A 25,150-nucleotide genomic window follows, 5' to 3' on the forward strand; every position below is an offset into this window, starting at 1 on the left:
GTGGAAATGTTCTTAATCAATCTACAAGTCCCACTTTTCTTGTATTAAGTTGAATATTAAAATGTTAGGCAGTAAGTTGGTAAATTTTTCAATGCTACTTAAAATTGAATATACGAAAAATAAATAGCCAACATTGAAACTAGAAAATCTAATAATTGTTAAACCATTATTAGATTTTCTGGTTTTTTAACAATTATTAGATTTTTTTTCTTTAAAAAAAAAATCTAATAATTGTTAAAACCAAATGTAACTGTAAAAACAATCATATCATTCAAGCCGAACTCATATAAGCTTTTCTTTTCTTGATTGTGGACCAAAAACATGACATTACTTACGCATCACATAATTTATAAATATAATTTAAAAAAAAATTGTTATTAACATTCTAAATATCTTATTCTACATCTTTTGTAAAAGAATTTTTCTTTTTAATTATAAAAAATTTAAATTGTAAAATAAAATTTTTAAAATGGGAATAACAGTTTATCTCATCAGTAGTATATCGACAGTGCAGTGCTTCGGCCGCTCCACGGATCCAGGCGCCGCCTTACGGATCCAGGCGCCGCCTTTCCAGCCTCCTCTTGTATCCTCTGCTCTCTAACTGTAAGTCCTCCGCCGCCGCCTTCTCCTCCTCCTCCTGCTGCTTCAAATTTCAACACTCCACCGAACCTCTGACCTCACCACCTCCTAGCTCCTACTTCTCTTCTTTTCGCCATCTAATTTCACTTTTGTTTTCTGAATTCGAATTTGGGGATTTAGGAGTTAGGGATTCAGTTAATTTGCTGAATTATTCGATTAAGTGATTCAAATATTGTTATTTGTGTGCTGTGGCTTTGTGAATTATCAAGGGGACCTTTTGTTTTCAGTTGATCCTTGTATGATTTTATTTTGAATGGACATGGTGGTGTTGTACTTGATAATGTAGATGAAGGTGTAGAAATACATAATCGCGCCGCTCGGAGAGTTTCTACATCTCGGTTGGGGCCCTGAGAAATGGTTGAAAAATGTTTCTTCTGGGTTTATGGGTTTCAGTTGACCTGGTTTCATTTTAACCTGCAGTTTTCAGTTCAATCATAGAATTTTATTCTTATTAGTGGCCAACGAGTTTGATCACACGCCCGTAGAATATGTAGACCCAAATGAGAGAACAATAGAACCCGGAAGAAAATTCTTTGGAATAGGAGTTTTTAGACAAAACTAGGATTTTGCTTCAGCTTCAGCTTCAGGAAAGTGTCACTTTGGAATATAGTCTGTCCTTCCAAACTTCTTTTTTGTCAACGTCTTTCCAAGCTTCTAAAGGTTCTTAAGATTCTCCCTTTTCTTTTTTTAGGGGTTTGAGGATTTTGATTTTGGAACCTATAGTTGGTTTTATCGACGTTTTTCTTGCTTTTTCCATTGATTAAACACATTCAATTCGTGTAGATATCTGACGCTGTATTGTTTCACTCTTAATGACTATATTTTGGATATGTTTTAGTATCTGCAAGTAAATTATATTGGGTACAGAATTTCTTCAACTGCAGGGCAGTTTAGGCCCTCCGTTTCCACCTTTGATTACCCAAAATATATTCTGTATGGAAATTCACGTTTTTTAGTAGAATTGGCTAGTCAATAAGAAACAAAGAGTCTTAACCAAATATAGGAATAAAAAAAACAAATATAAGTAAACCAAAGCAATAAATTATCCACGAACCGGAACAGGAATTAGTTGCTTCTATTGATATGCGAGAAAACTGGATGGATGAGATCATAGATTACATTCAAGATGGCAAACTTCCCGATGATCACCATTTGTAAAGCTATGCTTTTGTGGTTGCTGTATGAAATCTCTTACTGTTTTTACATGTCAGTGTTGTCATGTTTTGTATTTCTGTAAGTTAATTAATTATGTGACTGTGAGAGTTTCATTGGGTCAATAAATCTGGAAAATGAAGGAAGAATCTTTTCGTTCAGCACATTCAATATGAGTAAATTGAGACAAATCTGAATACTTTATTGTGTGCCTTTGAGTTCTGGTATGAATTTGTTTCTAAGCTTTATATGCTCAAAAACTATCATTCCCTTGGTTCCCAAACCCCTCTTTTGAACTTCTTGTTGGTGAGATAGATTGCCACAAATATCCCATTGTACCGTGGTTTTGGATTTTGAGTCATGGATTATTCCCCACGAGACTGTCTTTGGATGAGACTTTTGTTTGAACTGCAGACTGGAGTTATAATTTGAGTAACAAATTTGGGTTTATGGGGGCAATTTTGGGTCAGTAGTTGAACTGCAAAAGGATATAACATTTGCCACTTTATGTAAAAAAAATTTGTAAGTTTGTGAACCCAGGTTTTCTAGTTTCTACTGGATAAGATTTTGCATATCTTCCACCTCGTTGAAAGTATTCCTGTTAACTTAAATAAAGAGCAATTGTTGTGGTCGTATATATGCAGCTTTCCTCATGATGGTTTCGATTTGCTACTGGATTTTTCCGATACTTCTTTCAAGATATGGGTGACCAGAACAGTTTCTTGCTGGGACAGGTGTTGTTTTAATCAGAATGGGTCGGAAAGTTGGTACCGTATACATAAATCCAAAAAAATTTGGAACTTTTCACAAACCTTGCATGAAGGAAATGATAGCATTTCTCAACTGCCTGGCTGCTAACCAGCTCTGTGATGATAAGTGTGTCAAGCAGAAGGAACTTTTGGGTACTTGTATGGAGGCTCAGGTAGATTTTCCGTTGTTCTCCTTTCGATTATGCATCTTAATTTTGTTTTCGGATTTCGCATCTGTTTTTTTTTTCATTACTTGAAGTCAATCCTCATGCGCCCTACTCTTTCGCTACAGAGCAACAAAAACAGAAAATCAATGGGAAGCATCAATTACCACTTGCAGAGGCTGAGCAGGGGAAGGAAGTAGTTTGGTTTTGTAGGGAACGTCGTTTAAATTGATGTATGATTATTTGTAGTCATTAGTGACAGAGGCTTAGCATGGAGATTGTTTATATTGTGACAACCGAGAACGTTCACGGGATAATTTCCCTGTTTGAGATTCAATAGGTATGGGAAGTTCAGGACATTATTTTGAACATTTCTGTTGCAGCTTAGTTTGATATAAGGAAACTTTCCATTAATTTGTAAACCCAAGTCTTTGCCTTGGTAGAACAAAGGCTTAATTTATCTTTACTTTTCAGTAAATGCTCCTACCTACAGCTGAATTGGCTCAACGTCCATGAGTGTGTCTGGAATACGAAACGTTGTGATTTGTGCTAGTTGTAATATTTTATTAATATATATAAATGAGATGATTGAATGACTATGGATTCGAACGAGTTTTGTGAGTGAATTTAGTTTATATGAGCAAAAGATTTATAAAATATTTTATAACTAAGATCGATTCATCTTTTATCTGTATATGTCATTTTACTGTCACTTATACTAGCTTCATAGATGAACGGATTATTCGGCCTTTACTTTGCCTGGTCCTGGTAAACCATTTTCACGGTGTAAATGGCGATTTTGCAATTTGACAAGTGTTGATAGGTACGAGGTGTCTTGAGTAGCAGTGTTGGGGAATTGAACGCTTAGTGATTAGATTAACCATGTATCTTATTGTCTTATTTTGTAAATAGTTCCATTTTGGGAGCCTACAGGCGTTGTGCCTCTAGATGAGGTTTTGTACATAATTTTCAAACTCTTTTGCGTTGCATGTAAGTGGAAGAGACCCTACCACTATGTTTATTTGTACAAGTTGTTCGATACGTACTGATGTGACATTTTTAATATGCTCAATTTCATATATACTCCGTAATCAGAACATGACAGTCTTAAACACCCTTCTTTCATCCTTATTCTAAATTCTATATAATTCAATTTAACGTTCATGCTCGGCTAAGATTCTCATTTTGAGAAACACAATTAATCGTTAAAATCTTAATCATGTTAAAACAGTGAAATATCCCGAGTTCCCGTAAAAAGTGCCGCAGCCGGTAGTTTTCAAATCCAAAAAGAAAGAATGACATAAAAAAAAGACTCATAAGAGTCCAAATTTCTAATTTCTCGCATCAGCAGTATCAGCAGTGCTTCAGCCCCTCCACGGATCCATGCGCCGCGTTTCCACCCTCCTTTCCTCTGCTATACTCTCTAACTGGTAACTCCTTCTCCGCCTCCTCCTCTTCTTCTTACGGTTGTTCAAATTTAAATGCGCCACCGTAGCTCCGATCTCTCAACCTCCTAGGACCCTACTTATCTTCTTCTTGCCATTTAGTTTCAGTTTTATCGTCTGAATTTGGATTTGGGGATTTCGGAATTAGGGATTTTAATTTGCTAAATTGTTCTAATTAACGGATTCAATTATTGTCTTAATTGTGAATTATCAAGTGGGGAGTGGGGACCTTTTGTTTTCAATTGATCTTTGTATGATTTTTATTTTGAATGTACATTGTGTTGTTGGACTTGATAATGTAGTTGAAGATTTAGAAATACATAGGAGAGTTTGTACATATGGGTTGGGCTCCTGTGAAATGCTTGAAAAATGTTGGATCTTCTCGAATTTTGCGTTTCAGTTGACCTGGTTTCATTTTAGTTCAATCATAGAATGTTCGTTCTTTTTAGTGGCCAACGGGTTTGATCACCCCTACAAAATGTAGATCCAAATAAGAGAACAAAAGAACCCGGAAGTAAGTTCTTTGGATTTTCAATTTAGAGACTTTTAGGAAGTTTCAGACCAAACTGGGATTTTGCTTCAACTTCAGCTTCAGGAAAGTTTCACTTTGGAATATAGTCTGTCCTTCTTCAGGTTCTTAAGATTCTGCATTTCTGTTTTTTTTTATAGGGTTTGAGGATTTTGATTTTGGAACCTAAAGTTGGTTTTGTTGACCTTTTTCTTGCTTTTGTGTATATATCTGACTCTGTATTGTTTCACTCTTAATAGTTATATTTTAGATATGTTTTTAGTGTCTGCAACTAAATTATATTGGGTACAGAATTGCTTCAACCGCAAGGCAGTTTAGGCCTTCAGTTTTCACTCTTGATTGCCCAAAATATATTATTTGCGGGAATTCACGTTTCTGAGTAGAATTGGCTAGTAGATAAGCAAACAAAGAGTCTTAACCAAATAAAGAAAAAACAAAGAGTCCAATCAGTTATTAAACATGGCAATACAATATATTAGAGTTGGGAATTAACATAGAATAAATGATGGCAATACATTAGTAAACCAAAGCAATAAAGTATGTTGCCATGCATATGGCACAAAAGTAAACAAAAAAAAAAAAAATGCTAACAATGCACAAGGTGATGATGCATGAAACAAAGAGAAGGGGTGACAGAGTGGGACCAAAATAGAGGGAAATAGAGAGAAAAAGGAGTGACTGAGTCTTTAACAAATTCACACTTATCTTCAGTGCTGAAAAATGCAAGTTAAGAAGAAATTCTTTGCTGTTCAAATTTTGGGGTGTTGATCTTTGTGTGGAAGGTCTCTAATTTGTACACGGTGGTGGTCCAAAATGGTCACCCACAAACTGATGGAAGAATTGATTCGCAACTCAATGATTCACAGGTCTACAAATGGGCTGGAAAGGGTCTGAAAAGAGATGAAAGAATTGCAAATGGTGAGTCAGTTCTTTTGTTTTCTGTCTGCTCAATGATTGTCTTGGATTCCTTATGATCAGTTGAGGGAAATTTTCTGGATAAGTGCAATTAGGGCATAATTTTGGTTACTTGGGTCACAATGAGGTTAATTAAGATTTAGGGTTTGCCAATTCGGGATAAATTTTGCCAAAACCCTGATCTGGGGGAAAGATATACACTTCAACCCCCTATCTATGTCAAGAACACGAAGCCAAGGCGTTTCATGGATAGCCCCGCCTAGGCGAAAGCCTTGAGGCATGAGGCGAAGCCTCACGGGACCTAAAATTATTAATAATACATGTAATATATCAATAATAGAGTCGAAATCAAACATTATAGAATAATAATCAACAATCAAATAAAAAAAATTTCTCCATTGTAGGTGAGAAACCATAACCCTAAAAAAGGCCTTAGTTGACGCCTCAGGCATGCCTTGACCACGCCTAGGTGAGTTTAGGCCTACTCCCGCTGGGTATAGGCGTTTTCCTTACCGCCCCACCTCGAAGGCCGCCTAGATGCGCCTCAAGGCTCGTGTTTTAAAACACTGGTCGAGACCCTAAAATTACATGCATCCTTCCATGGATATATGTATTGCCAATTTTTCCTAGATTTGCCTCCTTGGCTGTACATGAATACAGTGCCAAGGCTGTTGATTCATCGATGTGTTTTTCTATTTAAAACATGGTCACCCAAACAATAAAGAATTCCAGGGGTGTGAGTCCGTGTATACATTATAGAACTAATAGAAGTGATTAACAGTTACTATAAGTTTGGGAAATGCCATAAAAAATGAAGAGGGCTCTGTCGAAATTTTGACTGACAAAGCACTTTCTTGGATCTTGGAAGCCCCTGTACAATGGTTTTGGGTTTTTTTGGTATGCTATGTTGTTTTGTTGCTGTTCAAACAAGTTGTGAAGCTGCTTCTTTTCTCTTCTAAACCACTTTTTCCTCCTGCAGATTATTCAACATATCTAAGCATTGATTTGTGATACTTGTGAAGTTGCCGCTTTCCTCTTCTGAACCACTTTTGTAAGAAACGTGAGCTGTTAAAAGTCAGCTCACCTAAAGATAGCAGACATAATAGCTACAGTTGATAACATTGACAAAGTTGATTTTTCTAAAAAAATACGAAAAGGTTTGGAAGGCAATATTGGCTATGCTAAGTACTTATAAAGGTCACAAAAGGTGAGGTATGAGGACGATGAAATTTCCAAAGCGTTATTTAGTTGTCATATTGACCTTCATCTGCACATCTGTTTGCTATATAGAACGTGTCGGGTTTTCAATTGCGTACACTTTTGCTGCTGATGCTGCTGGGGTAAATCAAGCAAGTAAAGGCACAATTCTTTCTACATTCTATTATGGCTATGCTTGTTCACAGGTGCCTGGAGGCTGGGCAGCCCAGAAAATTGGGGGAAGGAAGGTTCTTCTCCTTTCATTTGTATTATGGTCAGCTACTTGTGCATTGGTCCCTTTGGACCCCAATCGAGTCTTTGTCATGGTAATTGCTCGGTTGCTTGTTGGTGTCGCACAAGGTTTTATATTCCCCTCAATCCACACAGTTTTAGCACAGTGGGTTCCACCGCATGAAAGATCCAGATCTGTTTCTCTTACGACTTCTGGTATGTACCTTGGTGCCGCTGCAGGAATGCTTTTTCTTCCAAGCCTTGTAAAGTATAGAGGCCCGCAGGATGTCTTTCTTGCTGAGGCAGCACTAGGTGCCATGTGGTCTTTGCTTTGGTTCAAGTATGCCAGCGACCCACCTCGCTCAGAACATCCAAAAGCCACAGCTGCTGGTTTTGGGGAGTCAATGTTGCCAATCAATGGAAGTCATAAATTGAAAATAGACAATGGAGGAAGTTCCGTCAGATCTGCGAAAATCCCATGGAAGAGAATTATACTCAGTTTGCCAGTTTGGGCAATTGTGGTTAATAATTTCACATTTCACTACGCTTTATATGTGTTAATGAACTGGCTGCCAACATACTTTGAATTGGGCCTCCAGCTTAGCCTTCAGGAAATGGGTTCTTCTAAGATGTTGCCGTACCTCAACATGTTTATTTTCTCAAATATAGGTGGGGTGGTTGCTGATCACCTGGTCACAAAGAGAATCTTGTCTGTTACTAGAACGCGGAAGCTCTTGAACACCATGGGGTTTATAGTTGCTTCTCTTGCACTGATGGCAATTCCCATCTTCAGAACGTCTAGTGGAGCTGTCCTCTGCTCTTCTGTTGCCCTGGGTTTCTTGGCACTTGGGAGAGCTGGTTTTGCAGTGAACCACATGGATATTGCCCCGAGATATGCAGGCATTGTGATGGGAGTTTCCAACACTGCTGGTACGTTAGCTGGCATTATTGGAGTTGATCTGACCGGCAAACTTCTTGAAGCAGCAAGAAGTGTTGATTCGAGTCTTTCAAGTCCAGAGAGCTGGAGATTGGTGTTCTTCATCCCGGGTTTTCTCTGCATTTTCAGTTCTTTAGTATTTTTACTGTTCTCGACAGGGGAGAGAATTTTTGACTGAGGTAGGATTTTTCCACGCAAACCTCTTGCTCGTTGCTCGTCAATAGATGTGCGTGTGCAGTGATCATTCCTGACAATGTACTGTAGCATATGAATGTTGCCTTGGGACAGCATATGAACATGAAAAAAAAATTGGTAGCAAAGCAATAGCAGCTCATATGTGGAGATAGATTACAATTTGTTCGACTTTTAAGCTCTCTGATGCTTCCACCGTATAATTAATTCATGTGTATGAATGAAGGAGTAATGTTTTCAAATTATTACATTCTTTTTTAATGTATTTGCTGAATTTGATTCTTATCTCTATAACAGCACCACGTTTCATTTGGTTAAAGGAAATGTTGTTTCTTTGTGGAATATCCACGTTTCATTTCGGTGTTGTTATTGGCTCTCCAAATATGTCATCGGGTAATCCTTCTGTACAAGTTTTTGCTTGTGTTTTTATAAATTTGGAGTGCAGGATTTCGGTTTTTGAAGTGTCGGGTGACAGAATGTCCACGTCTAATTTCAATGCTGTTATTGGCTTTCCAAATGTCATCATGCAATCCTCCTGTACAATTTTTTTTCTTGTGTTTTTATAAATTTGTAGTGTAGGATGTCTTTTTTTTAAGTGCAAGTGACCGAATAACCCTCCATGCATATGACTCACTTCCTTTCCGTCCATGTTGATCAACCATCATTATTTTCCGTCTTTCCTTAAAAATATGATGATGACTCATTATGATAAAATAGGAAAGTTGTTTAGTTGGGTCATAAGTCAATGAACCTAAATTGAGAAGCAAAATTGCATGGATTAAACGTAATAATCGTCTACATAATTGGTCTTATATCTAATGGAATTGTTATTTAACACTCCAAAAAAACTCATTTGGCACTTCAAACTTTCTATAATTAGAATTAAAAATACACTTGTGAGGAGTATAGAATGAGATTTTTGGAGTGCTAATAGCAGTTCTCATATTTAATCATATTTTTACAAAGAAGACATAATTTGACCAAATTAGAGCGAATATCAGGTTCCAAGTGTAAAATATGAACAATTCTTGGCTCATAAGAATGGTGAGAAACTCCTCTTCAAAACACTTCATTGTTGATTTACAAAATTGCATACTTGTGATTGAAATTGTTTATATTATAAATCATTTTGTAAATCAAGATTATTTAATCAAATAACTGTTAAAATAGATTAACGGTTTGTAATGCTTTTACCGATTTTGGTGATTGAACCATCTCGTATTCTATTAATTTTTTGCAAAGATGATTTTACATAGTGATTTATAAATATGAGCAGTTTAATCATAAACAAAAAATTTCGTACATCGATCACAAAGTTTTTTGAGAGGAACCTCCTACTCACCTTTTGTGTGGTCAAGTTTTATGAACTAGAAAATTACTTGGTATGGGAGGAGGGGAGTAGTTTTGAGTTACATTGGTTATTGAAACGACTTATTTTTAGCTAAGCTCACCATTTTACTCCTGCAACTCAAAGCTTTTCAGGGGCAAAGTAGAGCGATTCAATTTTGATCTCACTTTACTTAATGTAACTTAAAAATCACTATTTTACTCTCTGAAACTTAAAGTTCCAAAGATAAAACAGAGTGAATTTTGAGTTTAAAGAAGAAAAACGACATCTTTTGAGTAACAGAGAGTAAAGTATTAAAACCGAGTTCTTGCTAAATATAAGCCTATTGAAAAATATTTTGTTTCATATGACGCAATTGGAGAGTGCAAAAACAAGGAAGTGCAGAGAGTTTGACTGCAGACAAAAAGAAACAGGTATTTACCAAAACATGATCAGCTTGCTGATTGGTACAAAAACTTGATCAGCTTGCTGATTGGTGCCAAAACTCGAGGAGAGAGAGAAAAGGAAGAAGAAGAAGGAAAAAAAAAGGAAATGGAGAGGCGAGGGCGTGGGCGTGGTCGAAATGTTTCTTCTTCCCAATCCACGCGTGGCCGCTCGAACAGGTTCGTTTCGAATTCGACCTCCGCCGCAGCCGCTAAATCCTCGAGCAGAGGCGCAACTGGTACTGAGAAAGCACAGAACGACGCCGTAGATAACCATTCCGACGTTCCCGCCATAGTGGGCACTTGCCCCTTGATGTGCCCGGAAGGAGAGAGGGCGCAGCGTGAGCGGCTTCGTGATTTAGCAGTGTTTGAGAGGCTCCATGGAAATCCAAGACAATCATCTCCGGACCTCGCTGTTAAAAAAGTAAGATTACATGATTACACCTTCGTATTATTAATCTTTTCTTGATTCGATTGGATAATTACTTAAATCAGTATTATCAGTGGGAAAAATCCAACCTTCTTGTTTGGAATGGTACTTTGATTTGTTCTGATGATCCATTAAGTTCATCTTTTTCTTATGCAAAGATGGGTTTTGGGTGCCCAACAAGCTTATACTTTAGGCCTCATTTGGTATCAAGGACCGGATTGGATCGGATTGGAATGGATAACAGAGTAAATGTCGAGGTGTGAAGGTGTTGGAAATAAAGGGAACTTATCCCTTCTAATCCTACCATTTTTGGGATGTGATGGAAGGATAAGTTTCCTTAATGAGTAATCTGTCTTCTACCGTCATTTGGGACGCTACTTTTTTCATTTCTTTATTCGAACATACCCTAAATATTGCGGATTATCTGTTCCAATCCAATCCTAGACACCAGCCAAGGCCTTAGGGTATATCGTTAATCAAGTTGGTTTGATAGCAAGTGAATGATTGGGATACCACATGAAAATTAAGCTTCTCTAAATTAGAATTATGACGCCACCAAGTTCAATATCATCAAAGTAGAATGTCAAGTAAATGACCATGTGATGCCAAATTCGTGCGACCAAATTCACCTGAAGTATCAACTCAATGCAAGGATTTCAGTGAGGGGAATGGATTTCGACTGTAGGGTTATGTTGATTGGAAGAATCGTAATTTCTGATTGTTTCCTGTAACTTTAATGCTGCAACTCATTCAAATGTATTGCAAATTTAAGAAGCTAACACGTTCCTTCTTCCGCTAGTTTTTCAGAACTACGTCTAACAAACAAGTTGAAGCATCGGAGGTTCGGCCGCTCCCTGTGTTGGAAGACACCTTAAATTACCTTTTAAACTTGTTTGATTCTAGAGAATATCCTTTTGAAGTGGTTCATGACTTCCTCTTTGATCGAACAAGGTCGATAAGACAGGATCTTAGCATGCAGAATGTTGTCAACGATAAAGTCATCCACATGTATGAGAAAATGGTATGGGTATCCTGCAAAACCTTTTAACTGCCACCATGTTTGAAGCTTCGTTTTCATAGTATGCCGTATGGAGTTAATAGTTTCATTTCAAAGACATGTAAATCTGTTGATGTGGTCGTTTCCATGTGTCGTGAAATCAATTATCGTCCAGTTCAGAATATTATGGATTTTTAAATATCGAAAGAAATATGCATTACCAAAAATGTTATGAATTTAGAACTCTCAACCTTTAGGAATGCCAAAATAGTTTTTAAGTTACAGTATTTATTGTACAGGTCAAGTTTCATATCATATCCCTTCGCAAGCTTCGAGGTTGTCGCAGTCAAAATACTTCTTCAACCCATTACCTCAACATGGAACAGCTTGCAAAGACCTTGACATCTCTATTTGATCTGTATGAAGCACATAGGCATTCCAATTCTACATACGAAAACGAAGCTGAGTTTTGTTCGTTTTATGTGCTGCTTCATCTTGGTCCTAACAGCCAACCGATGGTTTGTCTCTATTGCGTTTTTATGTTTATTCATTCTATTTCTTCTTGGTTTCCGTTTTGTATTGTGTCCTATATGTGTGAACATTGTTTGTTCTGGTCCCAGGGAGAGTCCCTTTCATGGTGGTTTTCTCACTTGCCTTGTTTGTTAATCAAATCGAAGGAAATGTGCTTTTCCCGAAAGATTTTACGGTAATTTAACTTCCCTTTAATGTTATTTATTGTTTAGAGAGAATTAGTATGATTAAAGGCTTTTGTTCTTTTTCAACGCGTGAATGTTTTCATTAGCATGGGGTATAAATTAGAAAGATAATTTGTTTCTGCAACAGATTTTTCCGGATGGGCAACTATAAGCGTTTCTTAAGCACTATAGCAGCTGAGGCATCTTATCTTCAATACTGCATTCTCGAGCCTTATATCAACCAGGTAAGAGGCCGTTGAAACTAATTGATTAAGTTTAGAATGTTTTTTTATAATCTTTTAAACCATTATATACAGTGTAATCATTTCGCTTTCGGGCTGGTTTCTTGTATTATTGACCGCTACAAAACAGTAGGATAACTTTCACCCGTCTTTCTAGGACCGTGGATTTTGTTAATCTTAAGTTCTGAGTCTTGTTTAAGTGATTTAAGGCTAATCCACATTGATCCTTCCTTGTGGAAGTTTATTTCAGTCATCTCTCTCTAATTCTTCAATACTTGTGATGATAAAATTGACTCTTATTTCTTGTGCTTCTTAACTTAAAAAGGTTCGAGTGCTCGCTGTCTCGTGTATAAATAATGGTGGATACAAGCTTCATCCGTATCCGCTGGCACACTTGTCTAAGCTCTTGATGATGACGGTAGGCTATCAATAACTGGGATCGACGAAAATGTATCATTATTATTATTATTATTTTTGCTAATCACACAAATTTATTATTTTCTGAAGTTGTAAAAGCTGCATGTGGTTTTTCAGGAATCAGATTTGGAGTCTCTTTGTAGAGCTTGTGGTCTTGATATTTGCACAGATGAAGAAGGATATAGTTTGTTGCCGACTAAGCAAACCACCTTTTGTCATCCGAAGGATGGATTTCAAAGCTACAGAGTTTTGGGTCTGGAAGAATTCGAGAGGTAACTTCAAAAACATTGTATATCCAGTTTGCATATAGAATTTGCCTTGTGCATATAGAGTTTGGCTGCAAGGGTTCCCGACTGTCCATCCCATCGCCCTCCTGGCTCCCTTAACCTGTGATATGTGTTTGGTTGTTTGCATTGTCCTCGCCTCCTGGCTCATGACATAATATGGTTTGGTGGTAGCACAGAAATAGATCAACTAGGAAATCGACGTGTAGATATAGTCCATTTCAGTTCACTAGAGCTATGGTTCAATCCTTAGAAGCACCGTATGAAAGTACCAATGGAGAGTTTAGTAGTAATTGAGAGCCATGTTGAAGTCCAAGGAATTATGTAACTTACTCGTGTGCTTGTTTAATTTCAGGTAATAAATGCACGCGGTTCGTACTGCGTTCTACGGTCCCTTGATCAATATAAGAAAAATCATGCCTCTCATCCAAAGTATAAAAGATCTCTTTGTTATGGTTGAGTCATACTCTCGAAACATGTTTGTTCCCCGGTTTGGTCTTTTATGTTTCCAAAAGACATTAGCATGGTGCACTGAGGATTCATCTTGACCGCGAGTTCAGCCTTTTATGAAGAAACGTTGTAATATTGTTTCATCTGTCGTGTATCAACTGCACACGGACGTGTACATATACTGGTGTTGCAAGGTGGATGAAGGCTTGTCTGACGTTTAGGAGAAGAAAAAGATATGCACCGAGGGAACTGGGAGTGTTTCTTGGAAATTAGAATGGTAACAAGAATGTAAACTTTTGGAAAGGTCGGGGTGATTTGATTCGAGTATTCGAGAAGGGGAAGACACTGGGATTTGATTAATTTCGTTGCATATCGTATTGTTTTACTGTCATCTGCTACGTGCTATCCCAAATGACACAAGAAATAAAGTGGTGATACCACACCTGAAGTTAAGGTGTTGACCAAAACTGTACCGTATGATATAAATTGACATTTGAAAGATAACGTTATGCATACGTTGGGAGGTCCCATGCACCACAACAAAATATGTTCGCCATGGGAACGATCAAAGGTTGGGACATGAAGCCTGCGCTAAAAAGCAAATGCTTTAGGGTTTTGCTTCTTTCAATTTTGGGGAAGTGTCATGCTTCCTCTTGTCGGCCTTGGAACCGCACTGCCACTGCATGTATGTACCTATGACCATGGCAACCTAACCAAGAAAGCCTAACAGTACAAGCTACAACGTTCCAAACGAAACTATGAGCATGTAACTTCAAAAATCAACACCAATTCTAATTTCCACAGACCAGATGTAAGCTACAATGTTCCAAACGAAACTACGAGCATCAAACTCTGATCAAACCACAGACCAGATGCAAAACACATTAACAAAGCTGCATTTAACTTTTCTTCGAAACACACCATTGAAGTCAGATTTTCCAAGTATCCTGCACGTCATTGTATTCCAGTAACCACTCGCCTACGTCAAACAACAAGTTCTCTGCCTAATGGAATATGAGAACAAATTAATGCTTCAAGCTGTGAAACATAATCCAAATTCTGTGATTGCACTTGGACTATCCTGACTTTAGCAGCCGAAGCACGATGGTACAACTGCTTGCAGGACAGACCTCACATTCTTCCGATACTCATCAAAGGCTAATTAGGTACTTCAATTTAACATAGTTGCACTAGACTGTTTTCAGGAGTTCCTAACCAACAACCATTTTTTCGGCATAAATTTCGGTGACAGAAATCCACATCCCAGGACTTACAGTACAAGAAAAGTAAAACTTTCATAAATTAAACCCAAAGGGATATCATTAAAAAGTAAGAATTCAGGAGATGATTATATCTGATATTCATATACAAATCTAGAGCAAAAATGAGTTTCCATCGCGAACTTATTGAACAACAACAACATATTTCCCACAGAAACATTGTGAAAGAAAAATTTGGAAACGAAAGAAGAAGAACAAGAAAGCATTGACATATTTCCACAAGAATCCAACATAAAACCATACCATTTCTACTAAGATGAAACATAATGCGAAAGCCGAGAAGCCATATTCGCAACCTGCGACTGCATTTGCACTGCCCTGACTTTAGCAGCTGTAGCGCGATGATAGAACTGCTTGCGGGACAATGACCTCACATTCTTCAAGTACTCCTCAATGGCTATTGAACCATCCTGCAATGCCTTATCCAAAGAATACACAACATCTTCAATCGCCAAATCAGAGGCTGTACAATCCAACATCTGCTTCGAAAGCGGGTCAATGCATTCGAAAGCATCGTCCACATCACCATCCAAGCTCCCCCTAGTCTTCCCCTCATTCTCTCTCAACCAGGCCTCCAAAACATCCGAATTCATAAGCACCATCTGCAGCTGCTGCTCCAAACCCTCTTTCTCATCCACCATCTCTTTCAACCCTTTGTTGACCTGCTCGGATCTCTGCCGCAGCACCACCTGTGCATTGAACAAGCCTTCAATTTCCGCCTCCCTCGTCTTCCTCAACCCTGCCATGTCGCCGTGCACCATCTCCACAAGCTTATTGATCGCATTCCGCTTGAAAACATCGTTCGGATCATCAGCCTGAACCCGAGAAAACGATCCGGTACTTCCATAAGGTGAAGGTGGATACGTCCTCGGCGGGATCGCCGGACGGGCATGATTAACCGAACCGGAAGATCCAGAATAGCCCGAGTAGCTCGAATAACCCGAATTCGACACAGACGACGAAGAATGGCCAAGGTTGGGATTAGGGTTGGGGCTTGGATTGGGATTGGGCCTGCGCTGGGAGAAGAGCGGCGGGTCCTGAGCGAAAACGGCGCTGAGATTCTTGACGAGCTCGACGAGGTTGGAGCTTGGGTAGACCCAGTTCTGCAAGTAGGGGACGGCGACCAAACCGGAAGGGTTGACGTGGGCGTGAGGGCGCTTGATGACCATGTCGCGCGTGGGGTTGACGTAGACGCAGGGCGGCTGGCGAGGGTAGGAATCCATGAGCCAGATGATGACGGGGATGTTGTAGGTGACGCCCTGATACGACATGGGGATGGTGCCGTCGGCCTGGAGGAGGTTGACGGAGCGACCGTCGTTGTGGGTGAAGGTCGCCGTTTTGGGTTCGAGGGAAGGGTAGGCGGAGGTGACAGAGACGAGGTGGGTGCGGATGAGCCACTTGGTGTCTTCGGAGTAAGGGAGGGCGGAGGGGCCGCGCTGGGAGAGGACGGAGCTCAGGAACTGCTGAATCATTTGGGGGTTCGGTGGGTTTGGACCCGCCGGTGGAACCATCGCAGCAATTTGAACCGAGTCGGGTTCGGAAGGTTGAGATTTGAGATTCCGAGAAGAAGAGAAGGCGAGGATTTTGATCGGAGTGAGTTTTGATCGAATTGAAAATTTGGGTGGAAATTGGGATTTGTTTGTTTGCTACGTTTGCTTAGGAGAGAAGGGAGAAGCCGGAGAAGGGACGGAGTGTGAGCGTGTTGGGGACCGGCGAGTGCGTGGCGCGGTGACTTGTACGACTTTTCTGTCTCACTCGTTTTCAACAATACATGGCCTTTTACGTAACGAAAATTGATTGAACAATTTAGGATTTAGAGAGAGGGATTCGGCAATATTGAGAGATAAAAGATATTAATTTATTTGTGAGGTGTTTGATTCAAATAATTGTGGCTTTATTTATAGTAATAGAAAGGGTAAAATATTTCCTTTTAGGATTACAACATTTAATAGGTAATCTAATCTTAATTGGAATATATAATACTTTCTCAGATTCCCTAGGATTTACACAATCACATTCCTATTTTAAATATGACTGCAACAATTCTTACTACATTTTTTTATACCATTTGTATCACTTATCAATAGAAATAGAATTCACGTATGTTGCCGAGTTTTGTTTATATTAAAATGGTGGGATAGATGTGGTATGAAAATGTTGTAAGTGTAACATTGTTTTTATAATAAAAGAAAATTTTATATGGGCTTAGAATTATAAGGAAAATACTTCACTCCTTGTGCATTGGATAGGAACTATTCTAAAAGATACATCTTAGTAAATCAAAAGTTTTCATACTATAAATTATTATACAAAAAATTATACGCCATGAAATAGTATAAAAATAAATGGTTGATATCAGTAAAAATATTACGAATGGTCAATTTATTTACTGTAGTTGACTAAATGACTTTAGTTTTAAGGGATAATTTGCATAAATAGTCTTGAATTAAGTCCAGGCCTTTCTGTTGATTACATATAATCTTAACTTTTTAAAACATTCCAAACTTTTTTTACTGTTTAATAACTATTTAATTTTTCAGTTTTTTAATTGAAACTTATTCGATAGCAGTGCCATAATAATGTAGTTCAAATTTTCCTTTAATAAAATCAAACTTAAAACCTCTCACTCACAAGTGAAAAAGAATACAACTCATCATAAAACCACACACTACGTGGGTTTTATTTATTATTTTTATAATGTATAATTTTCATTCAAAATTCAAACTAACTTGAATTACTATTTTGTCCCTTATTAATTGATTTATCTTTCTCAAAGGTTTTAATAAGGGAGGAGCTTTTTGTGACATTTTGAATGCTTCACCTTTTCATCCTTAAAAAAGAAAAAAAAAGAAAAAAAAGAAGAAGATTTGGGCCAAATAAAATGGTGTTGTATTGTCCATGCCAACCGAAGGGCAATTGGGTATTTAGAAAGGGGGTTTTAGTACGTACCGGACCCACCCGATTCAATGTTTAGCTGGAGTCTTTACGGATCGTCTAACTCGCGTTGATAATGGTTGACCCGTTAATAACCCGTCTGGTTTCGGGTAAACCTTTCGACGTTCAATTGAATTTGCTCGGTTCAATTCAAAGCCTTCCGACTCTTGCCGACGTCGATTCTGTATGTAATTCTTGAATGGTTTTCGTCGGAGCTGGGCTTCTTCGAGTTGGGAGGACTCGCTGTAGACGGCGTCGAGGAGGGTCTCGTGAGTTGGGATCGGAAGTTCTTATTTAGGAGTTGGAGGAGTCCAAGCTTGACTGCGTCTCTCTCTCGCTCTCTCTCTAGAAACCCCAACAGTTGACTCTAATCCCTGTCTCTCTCTCTCTCTCTCTCTCTGTAAGTCTTCCTCTCTCTCTCTAGTTATCTTATTCTTGCTATTCAATTTCAATTTTTTATTTTATAATTTAGGGATTAGGAATTAGGGTTTCAGTTAATTTACTAAATATAATTCAGGGATTGAATTAATGTGTAATTTCTGAGCTGTGGCTTTATGACTTATAATAATGTAGTTGAAGATGTAGAAATAAATAATAGCAGTGCTCAGAGGGTTTCTACACCTGGGTTGGGGCCTAAATGCTCGAATTTGCCCCATATATATATCCCCCTTATTTAAACCCCCACATCATACAAGTTTCGTTCTTTTAAGTGGCAAACGGGTTCAATTTACCCGTAGAAACTGTAGACCCAAATGAGAGAACGAAAGAACCGGAAGAAATGGCTTAGTAATTTCAATTTTAAGCTTTCTAGTAGTTTTCAGACCCAACTAGGATTTCGGCATCAACTTCAGCTTCAGAAAAGCTTCACTTTGGAATATAATCTGCTCTTCATTCAAGGTTCTTAAGATTCTGCATTGCTGTTCTTCTTGGTTTTGGTTTTTGGGGGTTTGAGGATTTAGATTTTGCAGTCTTCAGTTGGTTTTATTAACCTTCTTGCTTTGTTCGTTGATTAAGTGTGTTAAAATTGTATAGGTGTCTTACTCAGTATTGTTTCACTCTTAGTAATCATAGGTGTCTGGGTGGTGAATTCCTCTTGTACAATTGCTGCAAATATAATTAAACCATTTCGGGAGATTGAATATATGCGTACGTCAATTTCCTCTAACTAAGCAAGTAAGGTTCAACCATTTAAATCCACTACTGCCAGTTACAAGACCGTATGGCAACTAATTGTCCAAGTTCTTTGGTTTGGGTGGAGCTAGAGAATAGGAATTGTGAGGTGTTAATTAAATGGTAAGGAAGATTACCAGACGATTGGATAGGATTGGGGCAGTGGTAGGCGTTTGAGTGATCTTAAGGTTTAACAAAAATGTAATAATTAAAATATCACATCCTTTTCCTAGAGAAGCATTTTCTTGTCCAAAGTGTATGATATGCCTTTTCATCTAACAAACCCGATTGTTCTCTTCTCTAAGCCTCTCGTGATCTCATCCTAGGTTTACATGATTTTATCATCACTAAGTGCAATGATTTGGCATTGCTGGTGAGGTAGTCAGCCAAACTTTATGATTGCCCATGAATCCAACATTTATTTTTCAAGATCCTTAGCAAAATGTTATCCTTATATCAGTGTCGAATTTTTTATATCGCTGTATATATTGTATCCATGTTTTAGTTAAATGGAGATTATTATATTTTTTATGTGAAATTTCTATTATGTTAATTGTTTTTGCAATTGTATGGTTTCACATCTGTGCTTTGGTGATTCTGGTAATATATGTCGTTGGAATTCCTATTCTCTCTTTAAGTAGAAGTATGACTGCTATACATGATGTTCATAGTGATTTTCTGTTCTTGAACTTTTTGATGTATATTGATCATGCTATTGGTTTTATGCAGGACTTTGTTTTTGTGGAATCATTTAATTGGGATAAGCTGCTTGAGCTGAGCACATTTATAATTTTGGATATATAATGCTTCAATTGTTTCTATCAGAGCCCATCTGGAATGACAATGGAGATGAGAATTCTGCCAAGATTAGAGTATCTCTCTTGAGTCAATTGGAATCTACTATTTGGTTGTTCATGGCATCTGGAGGCCGTTCAGAGGCTCGACTGTGGCTTTGTAACACGATAGGCAGAATAAGTTCTCTCACTCGTCACAATCAGTGCGAGTTACTTTTGGACTTACTGAGATCTAAACCCCTTAAGAAGGGATTAGCATCTCAGCTTGTAGAAATGATATTTGAGAATAGTCCACATAAAGCAGGGTCTATCATATCCAAGCGAAGTTACACACTAAAGAAATTTTTTGAAGGCAAGTAGATTTTGTTGCATACATTCAGTTCATGTTTGAGTTACTTTTCCCATCACAGAATTTGGTGCTCTCTTCTTTCAATAACCTTAGTTTCTTGTATGTTTAACTTCTGGATATCATCATTCTCCGCCTAGTTTCTGTAGCTTAAGTGATGTGAATGTTCATACCCCAGTATGTGATTATTTGCTTCCTTATGATTGCATAAATTATTAGTGACTACCATGCATGTTTATCCCTGTGGAAGATTGATAAATATATCCATGTTTTGTGGATGTTTTAGGAATTCTGACAATCACATACTTGTTCAAAAATGCAGGAAATCCAACACGAATATCTAAATGGTTTTCTAAAGCTGGTGGTGGATTGGGGCATGAACCAGGTGCTAAGGCGCTATCACAATTTTCTTTTGTTAATCGAGATACTTGTTGGGAGGAACTTGAGTGGAACGGAAAACATGGGCAATCGCCAGCAGTGGTTGCTACAAAACCCCATTACTTTCTTGATTTGGATGTCCAGGCAACTGTGGAGAATTTCCTTGAAAATGTCCCTGAATTTTGGTCCTCCAATGAGTTTTCCGAGTCACTTAAAGATGGTGAAATTCTGTTTGTTGACAGAAAATATTTTGTGGAATATTTTGTTCATCTGATGTATAAAGAGGATTCAAAAGATGTTTGGAAAGTTACAAGTGAGTTCCTGAAGGAGGAGTGTTTTTCTTCCTTATGCAAGCGCCTTCTTATTACTCTTGATGAGTCGGATTTATGTGATTTTCTTAAAATGCTTTACAAGTATCTCAACCCTAGAATGGAGCAGAAGGATCTTATGGACTCATCTTATTTGTTTGAGGTTATACTTTCTAAGTGTGCAGATTTTAGAAGCTTTGATGAGATATTACTGTTAAATGCAGTTTTTAATCATGGACGCCAACTTTTACGACTTCTACGAGATGAAGAGGGCCACGAAGAACAAGCAAGAATTAAAGATATTGTTTCGAAGATCTGCACAATCCCAAGTGATAACAGTAGCTTGGGCCCAATAATCAAAGATTGCTTTAAAATGAAGAATATACAAGCATTAAAGTTGCTGGGGCTTCAGTCATGGGTTATTTATTACAGTTTATCAGAACAATGCCGGACTCGTGATTCTTGGGAATCATTATTTTTGTGTAATGCAATAAGTTTCCGAACATCAGATAGATATTCATTTCTAGACGATCAAGGAGCCTACGAAGAAGGTGGTTCTGATTTGGATCATAAAGCATCCAAAACAGTTAAGCACAAGAAAAAGCATAGTAGTAGAAGGAAAAGAAAAACAAGGGGCTTTGATCACAATGACAGCTATGACAATGAGGTGCTGGATTTGCAATCAAATGTTGGAAGTTGGTTTCTCTCAATTGATGAGTATTCTGCATCATGGAATATTGTAAGTTTGTCATAGACTCTACTTATATCTATTATAATTTTGCCTCTCGATTGATAATTTTAATGTGGTCATGTGCATAGAGAATTTGTGGAAATCTATTTTCTGTAGTAAGCACCGGTAGTGTAGAGCAAAGCTTAACGAGTCCCTGATACATATAATTATACTTGAAAGTGTGTCAAGGAAGTAGATTCATTGAACTGCATGGTGTGTTTTGGAGGATGTATAACTACTATCGGTTGATTAGTCAAATGGTCAAATTTCATTGAATTTATATTAGATTAGTGATTTTTTCTCTTTTTGGTGATGATTCAGATTAAACCTTCTCATCATTTGGGATATCTTAGTCGGTAAAGTGTTGCACTAATATACTATTGGTTATATTAGTTCATTTTACCCATGTTTTAGATGACGTGGACATCCGTTGAGAGGAGCCTAGGCAACTTTCACATTTCCAATAACCCAAACATTGCATGCTTGGCCAGTGTGGCCTTTGACAATACTAGTCGCCCAGAGAAAGAATAACTAGAGGGGCCACTGCCAAGTGTGCAGCGTTTGGGCGTAAGGTGTTTGTCAAATCTGAAAATGCCAGCTCATATCACAGCTGATGTCCGTGTCATTTATAAATTGGGTCTCATATTACTTGATGCTCGTAACTTTGGGCTAACAGTCCAAGCGAAGAAAGGCTAACATTCAAGCAATCTCCGTATGTTGTCTGACAAAAAATTGGGTGAAGTTTTTCATGGTCTTTTTATTTAATTTATTCGGTTTTGGTTTTATTCATGGCTGATGGTTGTATTAGTTTGTGAGGCTTTGATTTCCATTTTTTCCCCTTTCTATTGCTTGTTTTGAATTAATTGTATCCTTGTAAAAGATCCTTCTAATTTTTGCATCTTTCCTTGTGGAGTTAGAAGATGAGGGGTTTATTATATGTTTGACGGTATTCTTATATTATTTTTTTTGTTTTGTAGGAGGATTTACCTGAATATCTTTCCAAGTATTGCTTGTCGACATGGATGAAGTGGGTGCTTGAAGAATGGGGTCAATAAGTTTCATTGGATATATACAATTATTCTTCTTATTCTCCAATGCCTGGACAACTATCATTGTAAGTAGGAGGGGTTGAATTCATTGCATCGGTTTAAGTTGTTTTCTTTAACCAACACCCTTTCATTTCGTCTGGAACATGCCCCATGATATTTGTTGTTCCCCACCCCCTCCCACCCCGCTCCACACCCCCCCCCAACGCCAAAAAAAAAAAAAAAAAAAAACAAAAAAATGCTTTGTTTATATACTTTATTTTCTTTGGTAATTAATTACAAGTAATCTTGTGTTTCAATTTTGTCTGCGATCTTTTAATTTGATAATGTCAACCTTTAAACAAAGAATTACAGTAAATAGACGTCAGTTATTTAGACATGTTAAATGTGGATGGAAAACACTATCTTCCACATAAGAAATAAAGAAGAGATGGTTTAGATGCTTGGATTCCATATTTTAACTCAACCATACTTTCAAGCCACATACCAGACAGCAAGAAGGCACCCCCTTCTTCTCCTTTGATGAAGTAATCTTATGGTTCAAGGTTTTGAGGGGGTTTGTTGAGAAAATGAAGATATCATGAAGAGCACGAGGAAAGATTTTTTTTTTTTTTTTTTTTTTTTCTTTTACCTTTTGGCGTAATGCCAACATGTGAGGCTAGCTGGTTTACCATTTTGGGGATTGCCGGTGGGATATGTTTCTTGCATGGTGATTCGGGATGCATATCTGACTTCTGACTTTTGAGTATTTTTAATTAGGTTCATTTATGGATTCAGTGTGACGCTAAATTTAAATTTTTGAAATCTTTTTGTTTCAATAGTTACCCCTACGCATGCTTGAGGGCTTTGCATGCAAGAGGCTAGATGTTATTCCTTTCTTTGACATTTGTATTTTGCATAATTTCAGGTAATATGAAAATTTTCAATTGTGTTAAACTGTCACTTGATGGGTATAAGAAAGAATTTACCATGAGGCATAGTATAGAAGACCGTTCTATTTGGTGCAGCTATCAATGTTTGTCAATACTATGGTGCTCATTTTTGTGCAATATTCTTATTGAAAGTGTAGCATCCACAAGGCTATTCACATTTGACGAGATTTTCTGGCATTGAAGTTTAAGATATGAAAGTAAAAGCGTGACATCCATAAGGTTATTCACATTTGACAAGATTTGCTGGTATTGAAGTCCAAGATATGAATACTAGAGCAGGATCATGTTTAGAGATGAAGTGTCAGTGGTTTATCATCTAAATGCTTTTGTTGAAGGGTTGGGTTCTTTTTTCACTGATGAGAATTTGTCAAATGAAGAATTTGGATTACCAGTTGGTATGCACACCGAGCTGCTGCCTTCTCGAGTGGGTGAATAGTATCTGGTTGGGGTAGAACTATCCAAGATATTTGATTGCTACTTTGGTACTTGTGTTTCCAAAAGAAATTATGTAATATTTTCTGTATCTCATGCATCACCCACCCGAGGACATGTATATGTTGGTGTTGCACAAGGCGGATGAAGGCTTGTATCATCTGACGTCGACCAAATGTCTGATTGAAGATGAGAAGACAATCCTTAGGGTTACGAATTTGAAATATGTTTCTACTGGCTTGCGGCACAGAAGTTATGCTTGCTGAGATAGAAGCAAAACTGTCCAGCACAGTGAGTTCCCATTCTTCTTACAGAAGAAAGGAGAAAGTTGGTAAGCCTCGTTCTTCAGATGGTAGCAAGGATGCAGAGTTTAAGCGAGCCTACTACGAGCGAGAGGTTTGATATTGATCGTGCTCAAATTAAATATTTACTCTCTCGTACTAGCTCTCTCTTTTCTCATTTTAGTAGATTATAGGACTCATATTATTGCAGTTTAGGAGATGGACGACCTGCGTTTCGTTTTCCTAGAAAGCACAACCTTTTACTTCAAGCTTGTAGAAACTTATTTTGAATGTGTTAAATGATGTGGGGCTCTTATCTTGAGATTTGTTTATCATTTTCTTGATTGGATATATTTGGATGCATACAAGAGAGATTTTCCGGTGTATCCAGAACACAAGTCAGTAAGCGGGAGCCATGTCATTTTTTTTAGTGTTTTAGTTTCCCATGCTTGCGTTTACTTTCATAATATGTAGAGCGGTTAATCGACAACTATCTTGGTTCCATTCGGTTTGGTTTAACTGCTCTACAAATAGGCTGAACCGAATGGAACCAAAATAATCTTAACAACCTAGAGCCCTCTTGCAAGCTTCGACTAAACAGTCCTGCAATTTACAATTAAGGGAATTTGATTTAGGTCGTAAAAGTCCAACCTAAGTCAATAGTCATTTCATTTTGTAGCGCATGTCACTCAGCAGAAACAAGTATGCTTTCCAATTAAGGTCTAGACCCCTTCCTAATATTTCTTATTATTGACTTTAAAAATAAAAAAAAAAACGATATTGTTTATATTAAAGGGAATGGGATAGGTTTAGCCTCACAATGGACTAGCAATAATGTAGTTCAAATTCGTCTTTGGTGAGAATCGAACCTAAAACCTCACTTACATGTGAAAAAGAATACCACTAAACTGTAGTATTAAGTTGCTTATTATTGACCTTTTTAAAAGCACAAAATGTTAATTGACTCAATTCTAATGTTGAAAATATTTAGTAACCTGAGACAAATTACCTAGAATTTAAATTCGCAATCTTGACTGAAAAATGAAAGTTACGCTTTTAGTTTTGGCAACATATTAACTAGTAA

The 25,150-nt window shown here is 37.7% G+C and overlaps 4 protein-coding genes and 1 pseudogene across 9 annotated transcripts; 4 read left to right on the top strand and 1 right to left on the bottom strand.

Moving 5' to 3' along the window:
- The first annotated feature begins 487 nt into the window (after nucleotides 1–487).
- Nucleotides 488–3,182, top strand: LOC137748824 (uncharacterized). Its single transcript, XM_068489012.2, has 3 exons — nucleotides 488–603; nucleotides 2,436–2,713; nucleotides 2,833–3,182. The coding sequence occupies exons 2-3, from the start codon at nucleotides 2,543–2,545 to the stop codon at nucleotides 2,902–2,904; spliced, it is 243 nt and encodes an 80-aa protein (XP_068345113.1). The 5' UTR covers nucleotides 488–603; nucleotides 2,436–2,542; the 3' UTR covers nucleotides 2,905–3,182.
- A 786-nt stretch (nucleotides 3,183–3,968) lies between these two features.
- LOC137748124 (putative anion transporter 5) lies at nucleotides 3,969–8,505 on the top strand. Of its 2 annotated transcripts, XM_088681609.1 has the most exons (3): nucleotides 4,015–4,134; nucleotides 5,461–5,596; nucleotides 6,573–8,505. In XM_088681609.1, exon 3 carries the CDS (start codon nucleotides 6,808–6,810, stop codon nucleotides 8,134–8,136), a length of 1,329 nt encoding a protein of 442 aa, XP_088537735.1. In that variant the 5' UTR covers nucleotides 4,015–4,134; nucleotides 5,461–5,596; nucleotides 6,573–6,807; the 3' UTR covers nucleotides 8,137–8,505. The 2 variants fall into 2 exon arrangements, with proteins under 2 accessions (XP_068344307.1, XP_088537735.1); XM_068488206.2 differs by lacking the exon at nucleotides 5,461–5,596 and having other exon boundaries at nucleotides 3,969–4,134.
- Nucleotides 8,506–9,822: 1,317 nt separating this feature from the next.
- SAC3C (SAC3/GANP/Nin1/mts3/eIF-3 p25 family) lies at nucleotides 9,823–13,902 on the top strand. Of its 2 annotated transcripts, XM_068488423.2 has the most exons (8): nucleotides 9,823–10,344; nucleotides 11,150–11,371; nucleotides 11,647–11,865; nucleotides 11,968–12,053; nucleotides 12,191–12,287; nucleotides 12,610–12,702; nucleotides 12,819–12,973; nucleotides 13,341–13,902. In XM_068488423.2, exons 1-8 carry the CDS (start codon nucleotides 10,030–10,032, stop codon nucleotides 13,342–13,344), a joined length of 1,191 nt encoding a protein of 396 aa, XP_068344524.1. In that variant the 5' UTR covers nucleotides 9,823–10,029; the 3' UTR covers nucleotides 13,345–13,902. The 2 variants fall into 2 exon arrangements, with proteins under 2 accessions (XP_068344524.1, XP_088537748.1); XM_088681622.1 differs by lacking the exon at nucleotides 13,341–13,902 and having other exon boundaries at nucleotides 9,843–10,344; nucleotides 12,819–12,977.
- An 826-nt stretch (nucleotides 13,903–14,728) lies between these two features.
- On the bottom strand, nucleotides 14,729–16,600 carry LOC137748291 (protein ELC-like pseudogene; annotated as a pseudogene). Its single transcript, XR_015954249.1, has one exon. The product of XR_015954249.1 is annotated as a protein ELC-like pseudogene (transcript).
- A 1,022-nt stretch (nucleotides 16,601–17,622) lies between these two features.
- Nucleotides 17,623–24,388, top strand: LOC137747510 (uncharacterized). 3 transcript variants are annotated; one of them, XM_088681627.1, is made up of 5 exons: nucleotides 17,623–18,049; nucleotides 19,549–19,965; nucleotides 20,282–21,384; nucleotides 22,353–22,489; nucleotides 23,329–24,388. In XM_088681627.1, the coding sequence occupies exons 2-4, from the start codon at nucleotides 19,623–19,625 to the stop codon at nucleotides 22,428–22,430; spliced, it is 1,524 nt and encodes a 507-aa protein (XP_088537753.1). In that variant the 5' UTR covers nucleotides 17,623–18,049; nucleotides 19,549–19,622; the 3' UTR covers nucleotides 22,431–22,489; nucleotides 23,329–24,388. The 3 variants fall into 3 exon arrangements, with proteins under 3 accessions (XP_088537753.1, XP_088537751.1, XP_088537758.1); XM_088681625.1 differs by having other exon boundaries at nucleotides 17,672–18,072; XM_088681632.1 differs by lacking the exon at nucleotides 17,623–18,049 and adding an exon at nucleotides 18,360–18,546.
- The last annotated feature ends 762 nt before the right edge of the window (nucleotides 24,389–25,150 follow it).

The sequence above is a fragment of the Pyrus communis genome, chromosome 2 (genome assembly GCF_041283825.1).
Source record: "Pyrus communis isolate YQ-2024b chromosome 2, ASM4128382v1, whole genome shotgun sequence".
Taxonomy (NCBI): domain Eukaryota; kingdom Viridiplantae; phylum Streptophyta; class Magnoliopsida; order Rosales; family Rosaceae; genus Pyrus; species Pyrus communis.